This window comes from Haliotis cracherodii, unplaced genomic scaffold (genome assembly GCF_022045235.1).
Source record: "Haliotis cracherodii isolate W230 unplaced genomic scaffold, xgHalCrac1.p SCAF_8, whole genome shotgun sequence".
Taxonomy (NCBI): domain Eukaryota; kingdom Metazoa; phylum Mollusca; class Gastropoda; order Lepetellida; family Haliotidae; genus Haliotis; species Haliotis cracherodii.
In genome coordinates, this window is record NW_027266341.1 from 44376462 (window position 1) to 44395599 (window position 19138).

Genomic DNA, 19138 nt, shown 5'->3' on the forward strand with positions numbered 1-19138 from the left:
GCAAAGCCAAATCCCACACCGGGGGTCAGAATGTGGCCTTCTGATCCTCCAATCTGAAGGATCACAGCGAAGCCAAATCCCACACCGGGGGTCTGAATGTGGCCTTCTGATCCTCCAATCTGAAGGATCACAGCAAAGCCAAATCCCACACCGGGGGTCTGAATGTGGCCTTCTGATCCTCCAATCTGAAGGATCACAGCGAAGCCAAATCCCACACCGGGGGTCAGAATGTGGCCTTCTGATCCTCCAATCTGAAGGATCACAGCAAAGCCAAATCCCACACCGGGGGTCTGAATGTGGCTTTCTGATCCTCCATTGGGGGAAACACAGTAGTGGGGTCCTGATGTTTTCCCTGCCCCTGGTAGAAGGTCTGAGAGCCAAATTAATATCTGTCGCTGCTCTGGCTGGGTAACCCTTGGGTCGGACCCTGGTGTAGGTGACCTCTGCTCATCCAAACCGGGACTAATGTGAGCAATCCCATGAGCACTTGTCACTGATCACTGACAAAGTGTAAGCAGCTGTTAAAGGGCAGGTAGCAGATTTAGATTAGGCAGTCTACGAGACTGTAAAGCTGAAAGGTCAACTTAAGGAGGGTTACTGATCGTGTCAGGCCTTGATGATAAGTTGTGTTTGTCTGCGAACCAATGCCAGATCCCATGAAGACTAATTAAATGCGCTCCCCTAACAAATGCCAAGGCATTGACTTAATGGTCATGGGAAGTGGAAGCTGTATACAGTAGACAAAGCTGAATATAAACCTAAAACTTTGGTCTGAAAGATCGTACTGTACAAAGTAAGGTGATGATATCCATTCCCTGGATGTCTTATATCGAGGTGACTATGAAGGGAGGTACTTAGTTAGTCCCTGTGTTGACATCAGAGGTCAACGTAACAGTCGTTGGAAGAATTATTAAATCGTGACTGTATCTAGTAGAGATGGCTGAATGTATATTACTTTGGTCAGAAGGATCATACTATTAGACATAATGTGATCATTTTCATCCCCTTGGCGCTGTATAAGCCATTCCTTTCTTATATCTAGGGGACGATAAAGGGAGATACCCTGATACTCTGCCTGTTATCATCAGGGGTTGAATAGCAAGTGCAGAGAGGCTTTATTTCTCAACAACACGTGTCTGTCCATGTTGACAGACAAAGCAGTAATGTTCTCTTATGTGGCGTCACCACTTCCAGGTCACATGGCAGCTGTGTGTGGGTATCGCTACACCACTGGTTGGAACAACTTCTTCTGCAGCTGGACCTGTCACAGCTTCTTCTCTCTGTCAAAACACAGCAGTAAATGCATTAAAGGGCAAGTTCACAAGGAAATGAACCTATTTTTCTTGTAATTTTTCCACTTTAAAAGTATTAACCTTGTAGTGTCATAGACAAAAATATAAAAATATCACAATTAATTAACATATTTTTTGCATTAAAACGATTTATATTTTTCACATTTACCAAGTGTTCTATTTTCATAACAAAAACACCATGGCTTATGCCCCTTGCAATATGACGTCCTTGGTGCCAATTGATAAACATTATGACGTCATCATGCTATGTTAGAGCCGCTTCACGTGGTGTAGGAACAGGTGTGTGATTCTAGCGTCTCAGATGCCAGACAGCATAGTGTTATGCTGAGTCACCACTGCGCCGGAGTGTGTCATAGGCCATGTTGTTTTACCGCAAACTGGTACTTGATATCTTTTGCGTTGAGAATAGACAGGGATCCAGTTGATTTGGCACCAATTACGTCATAATCTAAGGGGGATAACTCAGGCCTGTTTAGCTCGAAAAACGAAGGCCTCATAACGGCATATCATTTTCACACTATTGTGAGCTTCCTACTTTCACTGTGAAAAAAAATGAGTTTACATTTTCAAACACAGATATTAACTAATTCTAAAATTGCGTTTTGTTTAGAAAAAGAGAGAAAGTGATTTTTGCGTGTACACTTCCCCTTTAAGGAGTAATGAAGGATAAGTTAAAATCATTATTTTAACACCATATATTTTTTCCAACTGTTTCACAATATAAGTAATGGCCATAAAAAGCTCTGGAAATGGACTGACAAATTAATTTGATCCTCATGCACTAATTCAGGTGTGATTATTGGTGTGAAAAAGAAGTTTCAGCTTCATTGGTCCAGTGGTGTGAGGTGAAGATGTTCCCTGTCACCAGTGACGCTGATAATGATGAAATGACTATCAGGCCATGACATAAGCTCACTTGACTTTCAGTAAGGAGGGCTAAAAATTTGTGAGCAATATGACTGCCATAGTTGCCTTGTTAAAATCGGATCAGAATTTTGTTAGCTAGTTTCAGAAATGTAGTACCTGGGATCATTCACGCAAAGTTTCATCATCACAGGCTTGTGGTTTTACAGAAGATAATGAAAGCGTAAAGGGTAAGGATAGATGGACAAACCAGGAGAGCTGAAACTTGCAGTTTGCCAGATATGTACCTCATTGACCTTTGCCATGTCATTTTTGAGATGTTCATATAGTTTCTGAGCATCTTGTAGTTTCTTGGTGAGTGTCAGTAGACTCCTGGTGTCAGATGATCCTGGATGAATGAACTCCGGCTTTTCAATGACCCCTGACCTCTCACCTCCCTTCTTGAGTTGGTCTTTCAAGATTTCATTCTCTGTTTTGAGGAGCTTCATCTCAGATTCTAGATGATCAAATTCATCCTGTGAACAAATGTTTTAAACATTTCACCTTTTTCCTGCATACCAACTGTTCAGTCGGTACAAGTCTAAAGAAGGAGAAAACAAAGAACAAAAGGAGTAAAAAAGAACAGATTTCTGGAGTATTCCTCATATGGTCATGATGCTGATGGAACATGTTACAAACATTAGATAATAAAGATGCTGATACATGGGTAAGTTTCTACACACACACATATCACGTGTAAGGCCGAAACAGTTCACCAATGCAACAGTGCATCACCATCTTATTTATGTTCATTATATAGATATACTTCATTCTGTATCAATACACATAAATTAACATGACATCAATAACATCAATGATTTTGAAATGGTTGAACAAGATATGGTGATACATATCCAATAGTGACTTTGGTGTATTGCCTAAACACTGAGTTTGCTTTACCCCCATGTGTATAATCATGATAATTTGACCTTGAAATATTATAGAGGCAGAGGAAGAGCTCACATGAATTTTTCTGGAGTATTACACTAGATTATACAGACCATACAATACATGGGTAGAGAAGAATAACCTGAAAACATAACCATGAAAACAGAAGTCTCTCCACAGCAGCATGTTCATTAGATTATACATGCATACAGTGAATGATACACAGGAAAATATAAACTGTGTTATTGAGCATAAACTTCCAAATGGTTACATTAGAAAATACCTCAATATCCTGTTCACTACATGTCCCCTACATAATGATATATGTGATAAGTGAAAAAGAAATGATGCATGTTATGTTATTAGGAAGAAGCTTTCAAAGCAGTTTTTGAATCCAACCTCATATTCCTTGTAAAGCAGTTCAAATCTGGCTCTTCTCATATCTGGACTGGTCATCTTTAAGTTAGTGTCCTCTACTTGATTCAAACCACCTGACAAAGAGACAATACATAACAATATTAGCCAAATACTATATTGAAAACCCTAGATATATTTTTATATTTGGATACTTATCTCTTGTTCTTGACAGTGAGAGAGAGCTGTGTGAAGAAGAAGTTGTTCCAACTGGTTCAGTGGCTAACCCTATTACACAGTTTGGAGGTGGGTAAACCTTCAGAATACAAAAACTTCAATAATTCACACCCTGAAATACGATACCAGTTGGTCGATAAACCATGAAGCGAAAAGTTCAGAAAAACTCCATTATGGTAGGGTTGTTCAAATATCAAAACGATTGAACATTATTAAAAGAGAAATTCCCTATAATAATAAAGAAAATAATAGCTAATTAGCTAATTCTTTACATACTATGTCATAGAGCAAGTGTTGACAAGCAAGATTGTTCTTATATTCTTCCACTGGCGGACACTGAGCGACTGCACATGGTAGTAGGCTAGCTCTGTATAGGGTGAGTTCATTATTTGCGTCGGGGGTTGGTAACCTACTGGGTTACAACCAGAGGGCCAAAACTTTGCCACATTGCGAAGATAATGACTAACGAAAACTGTGTCGGACCTCCAAAAACATAACAATTGCTGTGTAAAACCATGGTAAAGGCTAACACCCTGAACTCGTGAGGGTAATTCTCTCTCGGCAAGATGTACTGAACTATCAACTGTAGTTCCAGATGATCCACTTGATGGAACAACCTGAATGTCTATTGAAGTAGGGAGTGGGAGTGCGTTGTTCCCTGATTGCGCAGGCACCATACCACAGTGCTGTTGTCTGTGGATATTGGGAGTTGGGCGGACTGTAGCCGATTCTGCCAATGGGATATGGACAGAATTAACGCTTCCAACTCCAAGTTGTTTATGTGCCACATTCGATGAGCGCGGGACCATAGCCCTGAGGCTGTCTGGCTTTACAGGTGGGCACCCACCCCTGAAAAGAGGCATCTACCAACAGGTGTAGACTCAGGGATATCCCGGATAAAGAGACTCCTAAGACATTCACCTCTACAGTCCACCAATTCAGGTAAGGCCTTAGTTTAGCCAGTAGAGTGATGGCCTTGAGTAGATCCTGATGCCTGATGTAAGGGTTCAGGAATCGTTGAATTGGGCACAGTTGTAAGCGGTCCATGCTGGTTAAGTCCTGTGCCGAAATGAGAAACCCTAGCAACACTTGCCATTGGAAAAGCATATGTGGTTGGTGTAGAGCAGGTGACAAAAGGCGTATAATCTTGTTCCATCTATCCTTTGATACTGATAGGAGATCCTGGTCTGTCTGGAAGAGGCTTTCTATGAACTGAAGCCGATAGGAGTTGACTCCGACTTCGCCTCGTTGATTATCCATCCCTGTTGATATAGTAGATGTCTGCATGGTGAATTCCCGGTGGCGTACAACAGTTGGCGTGTGTTGATGACACAGTAGACCATCCTCTATCTATGACTCCAACCAAGTGTTCGTCAGGTGTAGATACACAGTTATTGGCTTCATTACTCCTGTAAATAGCCACGGGGTCACTGAAATTCCAAATGGGAACACTACCCAATGGTAGGGAACTCCATTGAACTGGAATCTGTGGAGTCTGCGGTCAGAGGGATGGATAGGGTAGACTGATCAAGGATCGAAGGCATTGATGTTGGTTCTGAGCAGTTTCAATGTGGTGAGGTGGCAATAATGTGGACGCTTCAGATAACGTTCATTGAACGCGGAGAGGTTGTGGATCATTCTTATCGTGTCTGAGTCTTTCATGGGTACCAGGCAGATGTGAGAATAAAACCCTGGTGTAAAGACTGGGTTGTGAGCCATCTTTACAGCTCTTTTCACCAACAGTATGTCTATGTTGGATTTTCCAAGTCGAACATCCCATTACCAAGTGGTCAAGTTGACTCTGCCATGCCCTTTCCTACGAAGGGAATATTGGTCTTCCTTGAGAGACGGGCTAAAGTCTGCGTGTGATGGTAATCTCCCCTAGAGCGGTCTCAAGATGAATTTTCATGCGGTCATCGGAGTTATCCTCTGATTAGATCATGATCCATGTCATTGTCGGTGGCTTTAATGAAGGAGCAAATGTAACCTTGACCTCCAATGACCTCGTGGTGTCCCTCTTATTTACCCCGTTACCAGGGGAGGGCGCCACTGACACGAATGGTCTGTTGGATTTTCCAAGTTGAGCTGTGGTCAATGGTAAGGTTACCTCTACGTGTAGACGGAAACTGTGATGTAGTATGATGAGTATGTAATTGTCCTTGAGACTTGCCTCTACCACACCCTTTCCAATGAAGGGAATACTGGTCTTCCTTCAGAGACGCGCATCTAGGCCTATCATTGCCTGACCTGCCAGACTGCTGGGATAGACAAAAAGAGATGTGCTCTAGAGTTTTGAGCGTAGTGTCATTCCAAGCGTCCTGTTCATTGAACAGGGAAAAAGATGACCAAGGCTGACATTGCAGCCTGCGTTTGAAGTCCTAGTTGGAAAGGGCTAAAGTCTGCGTGTGACGGTAATCTCCGCCAGAGCAGCCTTAAGATGAATTCTTATGTGGTCAATCTGACGCTGTAGGAAAATCAGCATAGTTTGGAAATGATCTCATCGGATAGGGTTATCCTCTGATAGATCCTGATCCATCGCATGCAGTGACAATGTTGGTGTCTTAAGTGACGGAGCAAATGTAAGCTTGGAGAAGTCTTCATCCAATGACCTCATGGTGTCCCTCTATTTTACCTCTTTACCAGGGGAAGGCACCACTGACACGAGATGGTCTGCTACCCAATAGGGTACATGCGCTAATCTGTTCCAGTGCGTAGTGCCTCCTCTATCAAAAGGCTTTGATGACCCGCCTGGATAAGGAGTTATGTGCCAATGTCCCCATACGTGCTGGCGTACTAGCGCTGCCCACAGATGTATGCTGTACCAGAAAGCACATTAGGCGTTTGGTATATGTTAGGCGCCTGTAGGCGCTAACACTTGTGCCAAAGTTGTTGGGACGGCTCTAAGCTGATTACGTGCTGGGTACACTGTAACATTCAGAGATGTCATTGTTGAAGCCTGGATTGGTAGGCAGACACTGCGCTTGGCGCTGGATCATTGTAGAAGCCCTTGGATCATTGTCCAATTAGGGTTCAGGAATGGTGTTTGCACTTGAGCGTGCATCTGCTGCGCTAGATATGTTGGAACAGCGCTAAGCTGATCATGCATCGCCTGCGTAACATTTTACGCTGATGTCATTGTAGAGCCGCTTGGATAGTGGTCAGGCGCTTTGCTTGGCACAGGTAACTAGGACACAATTGGTATTGACTGAATCATGGCTTGCGCCTGCACTACCCCCATCATTAAGACGCTGACGCCGACATCGCAGATATGGATGTCTAAGGCGACTGAAAATTAGGAGCAGTTACGATACTCACAAAAGCCTCTGGTTTCGGTGGAGGTGCACTTCTGCAGTAACAGTTACGGGCGTCATATTACCTGCCAATGATAAGGGCTGCATGGTAATGACCAAACCATGTCCTTCGCTATTCAGCGATTGTGACATTCTTCTCGTCTCACGATAGGATTACTGCAAAATATATTTGTGAGTAACCTGCCTATCTATTGTAAAACTCGTTGGAGAGAGATTTACACAAAAATTACATTTAGAATTTGGCGAGCACATCTGCATGCATGCCTAAAAACGTGGATAAAGATCTTTGGGAGATTTTTTACCACAACAATAAGTACAACGCACAAGCATAAGTTACGCAATTAAAGAATTGTTGATGAAACGGTACTGGAAGAATGCCATAGAATTGAACAATCATCTATCAGCAAAAATATGAGTTGAAAGTGTATACAATATTTTTATATACACAACTCAATGTTATGTCAAAGCTATTTACATTATAGTTTGGCAAGCACATCGGCGTGGAAGACAACCAACATGGATGATAATCTTTTAAAGATTTTTTCCATGACAATTAGTATAACGCGCAAGCATAAGTTACACAAATAAAGAATTTTTGATGAAGCGGGGGCTGGAAGAAAGCCGTAGAATTGATAATAATCTATAGGCAAACATATTTTTAACGAGTTGAAAGTGTATACAATAATTTATAAATACTCAACTCACTGTAATGCCAAAGCTAGTGGTATTTAAGAACACAAGAATATGTTATACATACGTGGCTGAGAATTGTAAACAATTTGACTACCTTGGCAGGCAAACAATTGTAACACAATTCAAAATGGTGGCCAGCATTTGATTGCATTTTAAGCAATTTTGTGCAGTTTGGACAACATTCACACCAAGAAATGTAATAAGTCAATGGCAAAAGTCAATAAGCCAAATAAACAAAGATGGTAGATGAAGTACAATTTCAAAGTTAAATCAGTACTTTTAAAAAATTGGGCATAGCTTCCACGCACCCGGCTACCCACCAGGTCTGGGATCAATACTGCCATAAACGTCAACCCCCATCCCCCAGACACAAGGACAATTGTCACAAGCGTGCAATGTCTGACCCTTTCCCCATGTTGAAGCATATTGACAAAAAAAACTTACTTTGTATGTTGTACTTACTTACCTTTTGTTGAAAAATACAAAACTCCATTGCAAACATAAGGCATTAATACAACATATATCCCCATGTTATGGGTTTTCGGACGCTGAAGAAACATTCATAGTTTTCTCGCTAATCACATGAACAACTGTTAAACATCTCATTCACTTATAGGCTAAAACTAGACAACTTTATCTTAAAAACAAGCCATCATCTGACTGAGTATTACAATTTCTGTGTGGCACCCCACCCCACGTTATAGTGCAAGTATTTGTGATAGAAAACGTATGATGTCCAAAAACCTACTGCTGAAAGCTCTGATCAATTGTCCGGTTTTCGATCATATTTTTCAGTGTGTATTTTTTAAAACTTTGATTTTATTTTTACGTGGAAGATGATTTTTTCCCTGAGGACTACCGTTTAAAAAAACGTAACTTTCTGCGGAGATTTCACATCCCTGAATTTTAGAATAAACTGTGACACGTCCTTGCTGTACAGCAACAAGCAGTGATGTGAAGAAGGTGACCTTAGTTGTCATCAAGGTCACAACGCTGTTGCGCTGTCCTTGTTGTCGTAAGGTAAGTAGTGAATGCTTTAGGGAGTAATGCAGGATAAGTAAAAAACAAATGGAATACATATTTCGGACATTGTGAAATGTGATAGATTTAATAAATGAATGATATGACAGGTAGGTTCATAAAATAATAAACTATCTTGACATGACTACGGTCTACCGGGAAATGGTGTTGAAAGGGTAAAGGGCAACTGTGGAAGTGACATGAGGATACGTCACCAGCTCACAAAACATCCTAGGAGCGGAGAGTTCGTCTGAGAGACGTGAAGAGCACATGTTTGGAATAGTCAAAACTAGTCTGCCCTGCAGAGTGATATCAGGCAGATTAGTTGTGGATGTAACATGGATTTGATCACCGACATCTGATAGACATCGCACCACTGTATAACCTCTACCACTGACAACTGGTAGACATCATACCACTGTATAACCTCTACCACTGACAACTGGTAGACATCATACCACTGTATAACCTCTACCACTGACAACAGGTAGATATCGCACCACTGTATAACCTCTACCACTGACAACTGGTAGACATCATACCACTGTATAACCTCTACCACTGACAAGTGGTAGACATCATACCACTGTATTATCTCTACCACTGACAACTGGTAGACATCATACCACTGTATAACCTCTACCACTGACAACAGGTAGATATCGCACCACTGTATAACCTCTACCACTCCCATCTAATAGACATCATACCACTGTATAACCTCTATCACTACCATCTGATAGACATCGCACCACTGTATAACCTCTACCACTGACAACTGGTAGACATCATACCACTGTCTTATCTCTACCACTGACAACTGGTAGACATCATACCACTGTATAACCTCTATCACTACCATCTGATAGACATCGCACCACTGTATAACCTCTACCACTGACAACTGGTAGACATCATACCACTGTCTTATCTCTACCACTGACAACTGGTAGACATCATACCACTGTATAACCTCTACCACTGACAACTGGTAAACATCATACCACTGTATAACCTCTACCACTGACAACTGGTAGACATCATACCACTGTATTATCTCTACCACTGACAACTGGTAGACATCATACCACTGTATAACCTCTACCACTGACAACAGGTAGATATCGCACCACTGTATAACCTCTACCACTGCCATCTAATAGACATCATACCACTGTATAACCTCTATCACTACCATCTGATAGACATTGCACCACTGTATAACCTCTACCACTGACAACTGGTAGACATCATACCACTGTATTATCTCTACCACTGACAACTGGTAGACATCATACCACTGTATAACCTCTACCACTGACAACAGGTAGATATCATACCACTGTATAACCTCTACCACTGACAACTGGTAGACATCATACCACTGTATTATCTCTACCACTGACAACTGGTAGACATCATACCACTGTATTATCTCTACCACTGACAACTGGTAGACATCATACCACTGTATTGTGTCTACCACTGACATCTGATAGACATCACACCACTGTATAACCTCTACCACTGACAACTGGTAGACATCATACCACTGTATAACCTCTACCACTGACAACTGGTAGACATCATACCACTGTATAACCTCTACCACTGACAACAGGTAGATATCGCACCACTGTATAACCTCTACAACTGCCATCTAATAGACATCATACCACTGTATAACCTCTATCACTACCATCTGATAGACATCGCACCACTGTATAACCCCTACCACTGACAACTGGTAGACATCATACCACTGTATTATCTCTACCACTGACAACTGGTAGACATCATACCACTGTATTATCTCTACCACTGACAACTGGTAGACATAATACCACTGTATAACCTCTACCACTGACAACTTGTAGACATCATACCACTGTATTATCTCTACCACTGACAACAGGTAGACATCATACCACTGTATTATCTCTACCACTGACAACTGGTAGACATCATACCACTGTATAACCTCTACCACTGACAACTGGTAGACATTATACCACTGACAACTGGTAGACATCATACCACTGTATAACCTCTACCACTGACAACTGGTAGACATCATACCACTGTATTGTCTCTACATGTCTAGCCACATCAGAATTCCACTAATTTTGAGGGCAGAATAGGTCCCCAGCATCCCATACTTTTCACAAGAGCTGATATGGGACGACTGGAAATTTAGCACTCTGCCTGGTCCAAATATTGAATGGAGTATCACTGACTGAAGTGCAAACAAGATTCACTCACTCACTCAACATGTCAATAGAAACATGCAGAAAGATGAGAGATGAATAAGCATGATAAATAGCATTGTCATCAGCAGCTAACTATATTGAGGCAACACTGTTACAAAAGAGAGTGAACAGTATTTGTTTACATGGTCTACTTATGATTTATTTGTGGATGAACTGAATATTGTCATCATTTTGTTAAGGAAAATGTTCTGACACCAACTGCACCTTTGATATGTTTAATGGGGTTACTGGAGTTAACTGGTGTTCGGCAAGCAGGACACTGCTGGATTCTCTGCAGCCAGACATCCATGCATGTGGAGCAGAAAACATGGTTGTTTGGACACAGCACAGGCTGCTTCACCTGCAACAAAATATTTAAATTCTATTGTTCATTCTAATTGAACGGACATTTCATTTTGTGACAGATAAGTGGGAGGGAATATTGTAAGCATGTGACAGATAAGTGGGAGGGAATATTGTAAGCATGTGACAGATAAGTGGGAGGGAATATTGTAAGCATGTGACAGATAAGTGGGAGGGACTATTGTAAGCATGTGACAGATAAGTGGGAGGGACTATTGTAAGCATGTGACAGATAAGTGGGAGGGACTATTGTAAGCATGTGACAGATAAGTGGGAGGGACTATTGTAAGCATGTGACAGATAAGTGGGAGGGAATATTGTAAGCATGTGACAGATAAGTGGGAGGGAATATTGTAAGCATGTGACAGATAAGTGGGAGGGAATATTGTAAGCATGTGACAGAAAAGTGGGAGGGAATATTGTAAGCATGTGACAGATTAGTGGGAGGGAATATTGTAAGCATGTGACAGATTAGTGGGAGGGAATATTGTAAGCATGTGACAGATAAGTGGGAGGGAATATTGTAAGCATGTGACAGATAAGTGGGAGGGACTATTGTAAGCATGTGACAGAAAAGTGGGAGGGAATATTGTAAGCATGTGACAGATTAGTGGGAGGGAATATTGTAAGCATGTGACAGATTAGTGGGAGGGAATATTGTAAGCATGTGACAGATAAGTGGGAGGGAATATTGTAAGCATGTGACAGATAAGTGGGAGGGAATATTGTAAGCATGTGACAGATAAGTGGGAGGGAATATTGTAAGCATGTGACAGATAAGTGGGAGGGAATATTGTAAGCATGTGACAGATAAGTGGGAGGGAATATTGTAAGCATGTGACAGATAAGTGGGAGGGAATATTGTAAGCATGTGACAGATAAGTGGGAGGGAATATTGTAAGCATGTGACAGATTAGTGGGAGGGAATATTGTAAGCATGTGACAGATAAGTGGGAGGGAATATTGTAAGCATGTGACAGATAAGTGGGGGGGAATATTGTAAGCATATCGCGGTAGTTAGTGAGGAACAAGGAAGGCACAGGCATAACTGCGATAAGCATGGCTACTGATGCCATGGTGGTGAGTTGGCCTTTGAATCATATCTGTCCAAACATAGCAAGTGAAAGCAGACATTCCTTGACAGTTTTCTCCAACCAAAATATTACATTGATTAGACACCAAACCACTTCATCCAGCTGGCTCATGTTTTTAAGCGAAGAATAAAGACAACTGGGAAATTGAAAATAAAATGAAAAAGAATACCCTGATATTATAAACCTCCGGTGACGTCATCCTATTGTTCTCCAGTCGGGTTAAATCTCATAAACAGGGACGTTGTAATGTCCCTGGGATTTTATATAATATCCCCAGGATTTTATAGGATATTTGAGTCATATTTGTTATATAATGTGTTATAATATCCCAGGGATTTTATATAATGTCCTGGATATTTTATTGATATAACTTCCGTTCAGATTGTAACATGTAATGAAATGTAAAATCAAATGACAAATATTTTCTTTATATTCCCGAGGATCGAACACGCAACCTTCGTATCTGTAGCCCAGTGAATGTAGCACTACGTGTTTTATCCTATACATAGTGATATGTGCATTTGTTTGCATTTTTTGCCTGTTATGCTGTAAAATACATGAGTTAATCTTTATCATTAAAAACCTAATTGATTCATTGTAAGAGATGTCCCATTGTAGATAATGTTCAGACGAGCAACATTTGGATGTGTGCAGCATCAAAGTAAAAACATGCGATACACTGCATTTTTGTCCATTATAATGAAAATTACTGAATCCAAAAAATAAAACATGTATATTCCCATTTATAATCCCTTTAGCTCCATGAATTTAGTTGAATTCATGAATTGGTGCTTGCTGCAGTCAATATATATAGTAATTGTTTTGAGTTAATTCCCAAGTTGAAAAGCGAAGTTTAACCCAGAAATCAGTTTTTTGCAGAACTAAAATTTGAAATCGGTAAATAACCACAAAAGATCATTGAATAACTAACAACTTACATCAAAAGATCAGGTTTACAATCACAAACATGATTAAAGGCAATAAAAGGGTCAAATACTAGCATGTGGCAAGCAGGAAACACTGCTGGAAGAAGGCAAAAAAGTATCCCTGCAGTGAAAGCATTTTCGGATTTCGGATGGCGTGGATAATACAATTACTACTTCCTTGTTAAAAATTGTCATCCATGTTTTACTAGTATAACCCTACACTTGTGTATTTATCGTTATTCACTTGTTGCTCAGTTAATGATTTATTACAGGTATAATAATTAGTGTTAGAACCACTCAGATTACCCGATAAAGGTTCCCACTTGGCATTTCTTGTGTCTGGGGTAATTATTCAATCTAAATCCAGGTTTGAAGTGAGGTGAAATGTCTGTTATGTAATATGCACATGATCAGCAAGAGATGAATGAATGTAAATCAACGGATCATTCCTAGCCATCAAAGGATCAATAGATTCCTCAGAAATTTCACATCCCTGATATAAGTACAGCCAGCCTTCTTGGATATATCAAACTGTTACCTTGTGAAGTATCTCAAATGTGGAAGTTTGTCCTGAAAGTGGAGGTAACTCTAATGGGTGGTTGTCACATACCACAAAATAATCTTCTCACATAAGCACTTGACATTTTACGAACACTTCGATTAGCTGCCACTATCAATTATCACAGAGTGAGTAGCGGAATGAATATGGTTTGATGCCACTTTGAGCAATATTCCAGCAATATCACGGCCGGGGGGAACACCAGAAAAGGTCTTCACACATTGTACCCATGTTGGGAATCGAACCCGGTCCTTGGCATGACACGTGAACACTTTAACCACGAGGATACCCAACCGCCCCAACAATCATCGTATATATAGATTTGCAATATATATCCTGCCACATAACGGTAAACAAATTATTAGCAACGGCTATGTCTTGACTCAGACCCGTAGCTACCCTTTCTCTAACACAACTACTCTATAGGATCATAGAGGCAATGGGGAAATGTTAAGTAATACTAAATAATATCCAATATCTACATATAAGCAGTTTTGGCAACAATGCAGTTTACCGGGCGCAGCCGAGCTCTACCACCCGCTCAATTACCGCACTATAGTGCCACCGCTGTCTCGTTATACCGTTACCGTGCCTCACGCTCTGGTGACTCTCGCTTCATGATCCAACGCCTGTTTTCGGTCTAAGGGAAACTTACACTTCTTTACGATCCAACGCCCGTTCTCAGTCTTAGGGAAACTTACACATCTTTACGATCCAACACCCGTTCTCGGTCTTAGGGAAACTTACACGTCTTTACAATCCAACACCCGTTTTCGGTCTTAGGGAAACTTACACGTCTTTACGATCCAACACCCCTTTTCGGTCCTTAGGGTTAGCTTGCTTTGGGCAAGGGTTAGCCATAAATTCTTACCTTTTCAAGCATTAATCCGGTTAATCCCATTGGTCGGTCATGTTGACATAAACAATGGCGGGTGTGGTTTCAAGAAAAGATGAATGGGAGAGCGGACTGTGACGTCACACGCATGTGCAATTCATTGTTTACTGAATTACGCATGCATGTTGATGGGGATTCTAATGACCCATTAAATGAGCACTGATTACATATGATAAGACCCGTGGTCCAGTGGTAGAGCATCGGCTAATTAACACATCATTAGCAGAGCCGGTGAAGCGTGTTGGATCTGAAAACGTGTGCCCGGTAAAGTGAACTACTCCAGTAGTTTCAATTATACTATTGGATGGCGAACACATTCTATAAACAAATTCCTTTCCAATGAAAATACCACCGTATTGATAAAAGAAATCAGTAGAAAAATCATGAAGTCAATTTACATTCGGCCAACATGTTACCAACCATACCAGGTCGCTTTGCTCTTGCTATTACCTAACCAAGATAAGGTTCTCGCTTCTATCCTAGCGAGAACCTCGTCTATGTCTAACCTCGAGCTGAAGTTGAAATAAAGTGGGTTAGAAAACTTGGAACACCTGTGCCTACAGACATTATATCTAGTATTTATTCCACTGCAGGCCACCTTGGAATAACAATCTTGTGAATCGGTTCTGTTAACATGACATTTCAAACATAGTAAATGTAAATACCTTCCCGAGACATATTTGACATGAAATGGGCAGTGTGAATGAAATTGTAGAGTGCTTGTCCCGTCTTGCATTCATCGTAGCCGCCATTTAATGTAAACAAAGACACTTGCTCATGAAAATAGTACACGTTTTCGTAATGTGGTGGTAATCTGCAAAATACGGCATCTTGGTTTGCATGTACAATTGTCATTCTCGGAATGGTCAATGTAAGATAGCATAATTTCATCCAATATGCATCTATCAAAGTATTACTTCAGGACTATGTTTTGCTTGGCGAATAGTCTAACTTCCTACATAGTTATATGTACTTCCGGTTCCGGGTCGGTCAGTCTGTGTTGTTCGCCCCATGTGTTATAGAAGATATTACATATCTCTCTTATCAGTATGAACAGTGTTAAAAACATCAAAACGGATGTGTGTGAATAATGTCACTGTTAAGATCTGCTATTCAGAACTGGTTTCTCATAGGCATTGTACTGGTGATAATTTTGGCGAAAGTTAGCCCAAATATTGGTGCAAAAGGAGGTAGGCCAAAACACTTCTACACTTTACATATCATTGTAAACAGGTGGTTATAAGTACCAAAACATAAACTTCCACATCCTGCTTAAATAAAATCCCCAGGACATCATGTAGGTGAACTGATATAACATCCCTGAATGGGGCCATTATGTCAGACTCGTTGACTGGCTGATGTACATGTCATATCTCAGTTGCTCATTATGTCAATCACTGGATTGTTTGGTCCAGACTTGATTATGTATGGGCCACCTGATTGTTGATTGCTGAGTGCGGAGTTAAACAAAATACACCTCATAAAAAATCAATATCATTTCAAATCTCATTAACTGTTCTTAAAATAATTCCTGCTGTTGAACTTTGAAACACAGCAGATACATCATATGACATTTCACTGATGATTCTTCAACACATGAAAAATATGGTCAATATTTTTGGACTGATGTTCTTTTTCTTCTGTATTAATTTTTTTAGTGATGAAGAATTATTTAAAGATTGTAAGGTATTATCAAAATAATTTCTTAATCATAATATGAACATTAACAGTAAGACTCTCCGGCAACCGACAACCTCTCTGAAAACACAATAGAACACTAGTTGTGAAATGTATGTGTTAAATCAAGATCTGTCGTCTGACAGTTTATAAACAATTTCCGAACAAAACATGATTACAACAAAGTTCAAATCTCTTGAATCCTTTTCCTTTTTCCTCTCCCTGGGATTCCAGGTTAGAATTGTACCCAGGCAGCCTATATTTGTTGTAAGAGGCAACTTAATGGATTGGGTAGTTGGGCTTGATGACTTGGCTGATTTTATGTCATCGTACCCCTATGGCATGGATCATTGCTCACAGTATCAGTTACTGGATTGTCTGATCCAGAATAGATTACAAAACTGCGGGTCCAGGGGACACCCAATTATTAATTTCTAGGTCCTCTACAGGAAACATAAGGGTCCTGTAAATAATAAAACGATGTAGTGTAGGGCTGGGACAGGTAATTTGTGTGCTTTGACTACCCCGACCTGTAGTTAGTCATGTGATATTTTGTTTAATGACAAATGGGATCTAGAACTATATGGTTACACTACAAGTCACTAATGTTCGCATTTCTTTTTGACTATGCACCCATTCCTTCTGACATATGTTATGTTTGAATACAGATAAAACTAAAGTCAACTTCAGTGTGTGCATGACCAGATCGTTTGAAATGTGTATTGATTCGTTGATTTTGAATGGTGGGTTTATTTCTAGACTAATACAACTGTTGCCTATTCTGATCTATTCTGATCTAAACTGTCTGATGTCTCAACATGGCGATGTTCAGGAAGATATCATTCTACGGTGGATGTATGACAAATGAAATCAATTAAGAACATGTGCAGTGAACTATCAGTAAACCATATGTACCAAGACTTTAACAACTGTGTTGTGACATTGCCCTGAATCCTGCCTCAAGAGTTGCTAGTCAGACGGGATCAACTGAAAAGCAAATGAAACTCCCTTATCATATACATGTATATAAATGGTGAAAGTTATAATGACGAGCCAGGAGACATTGTTTCTATGTTCAGAAGGAGATACAGTCTTTGAAGTCAAAGTTTTGAAGTTTTAGGGAAGAGTTCATGGAAGAACAAATTCATTTGACAGAAAAAAATAAGGAACTTCAGATCCATTTTGAGAGGCTTGAAGTACAGTTTCTGAGATACGAAGCTTAGCGCAGAAGGAACTACATCATAATCCACCGTTTGGAGGGTGTGTCAGGGGAGTGGTGGGACAACACAGAGAAGTTAGCCTGTGACTTCATGACTGAGAATCTTGGGAATGAAAGACGTACATAAGTATTCATTTGAGCAAGCACATGACTTGAATATTGAATCAAAAGTGAAACCAGTCATTCTTAAGTTTACCTTTTTCAAAGGTAAAAATTGTGTTTTGGATGCAGTCAAAATCAAACTCCGAGATGATAATTGTTGTTGTAAATGATCTCACTGAGAGGGTTAAAAATGTTTGATCAGAGCTGATACCGCTTATGGTTTAAGCACGAAATGATGGCAGAAAGGGCACACTTAACAATTTAAATATTGGTTACATCTGATCAAATATATTGTCTGTCAGATGATGTTAGTTCACTGAAACCAGTTGGTATGAGGAGAGTTCTTTACCCTAGCCGTAGTGTTGGCATGGATAGAGCTGCCCAGGGAGTCCACGAGTTTCATGCAGTACTTGAGAACCAACACTGGGGGTGAGCAGCAGACCAATGGACACAGTTTCGATTTGATAGTTGCCACATAGATCTATCAAACATGCCTACATAAATGATCATGGAACATTAAAGGACTGTTATAAAAAATGAATGATAATAATTTTATATGTTTTCTTGAAGGGTTCGACATATTTTGCCTAATTGAAACAATGGTGTATGATGTTGATAAAATCAGTTATCTGTTTAATGATTATGTCTGTTTCCCTGTCCTAGCATAACGTATCAGTATATTTGGTAGATTTTCTGGTGGCGTAGGACTGTACATAAGAAAGACATATGATCACTACCTCAAGAGGAATGTATATCTGTTAATATCAAGTCCCATAAGTCTACAGCTATGGCAACACAATAAAACCTGTACATTCACAACATGAGACCTGGATTTATAACCCAATCTTCGATTGACTAATTCCCTCAGACAAGAGACATGCCACTGGGGAACCACTGATCAGATTGCAGAGATGAACCCAGGATTTGGAAAAAGGGGGATTGTTCACAATACTCAAGTCATGAAGTGACTTGGCCGAGTGTGCAGCTGAGATATAATTTGTCTGTAAAAAGGGGGCTGCACAGCCTGCAGGGCTCAATTTAAGGTACTAGATTATAACTTGCACCAGGTGCATGTTGACATGAAAACATGTTGCGCCAAACAAAACCTGCTTGCTCCCTGGTTCCATCAATTTATCAAAGTTGAAATGTAGGCTGGTCAGCTGCCAGAGTTACATAAATTAATGATGCCTTGTTCTAACATGTGCCCACAGATTGATATTGTCATTCCCAAGACAAATTACACACAACTCCTGGACTAGTGATGTAGTATGGTAAATAAACTTTAGAGGTATTGAGTGTGTATTTAGATTGATTTTGTGTGAACAATAAAGGGTA

General features: G+C 40.3%; 2 protein-coding genes across 5 annotated transcripts in view; one reads left to right on the plus strand and one right to left on the minus strand.

The window, feature by feature from the left end:
- Positions 1 to 15557, minus strand: part of LOC139450248 (uncharacterized) — a 32165-nt gene extending 16608 nt beyond the window's left edge. The window contains exons 1-4 of the mRNA XM_071231926.1: positions 15471 to 15557; positions 11194 to 11329; positions 3504 to 3595; positions 2465 to 2692 (exon numbers count right to left, since the gene is read on the minus strand). Coding sequence (XP_071088027.1) covers positions 2465 to 2692; positions 3504 to 3595; positions 11194 to 11329; positions 15471 to 15557 — 543 coding nt within the window. The remainder of the gene's footprint in view (positions 1 to 2464; positions 2693 to 3503; positions 3596 to 11193; positions 11330 to 15470) is intronic.
- Positions 15558 to 15800: 243 nt separating this feature from the next.
- The window catches only part of LOC139449915 (sodium/bile acid cotransporter 7-B-like), a 97364-nt gene continuing 94026 nt past the window's right edge, over positions 15801 to 19138 (plus strand). For 3 of the 4 annotated variants that reach the window (XM_071231519.1, XM_071231521.1, XM_071231520.1), the window contains exon 1: positions 15801 to 15995. In XM_071231519.1, coding sequence (XP_071087620.1) covers positions 15896 to 15995 — 100 coding nt within the window. In that variant the 5' untranslated portion in view covers positions 15801 to 15895. Of the gene's footprint in view, positions 15996 to 17197; positions 18233 to 19138 lie in introns of those variants that run through there. The other variant, XM_071231522.1, reaches the window with a different exon arrangement.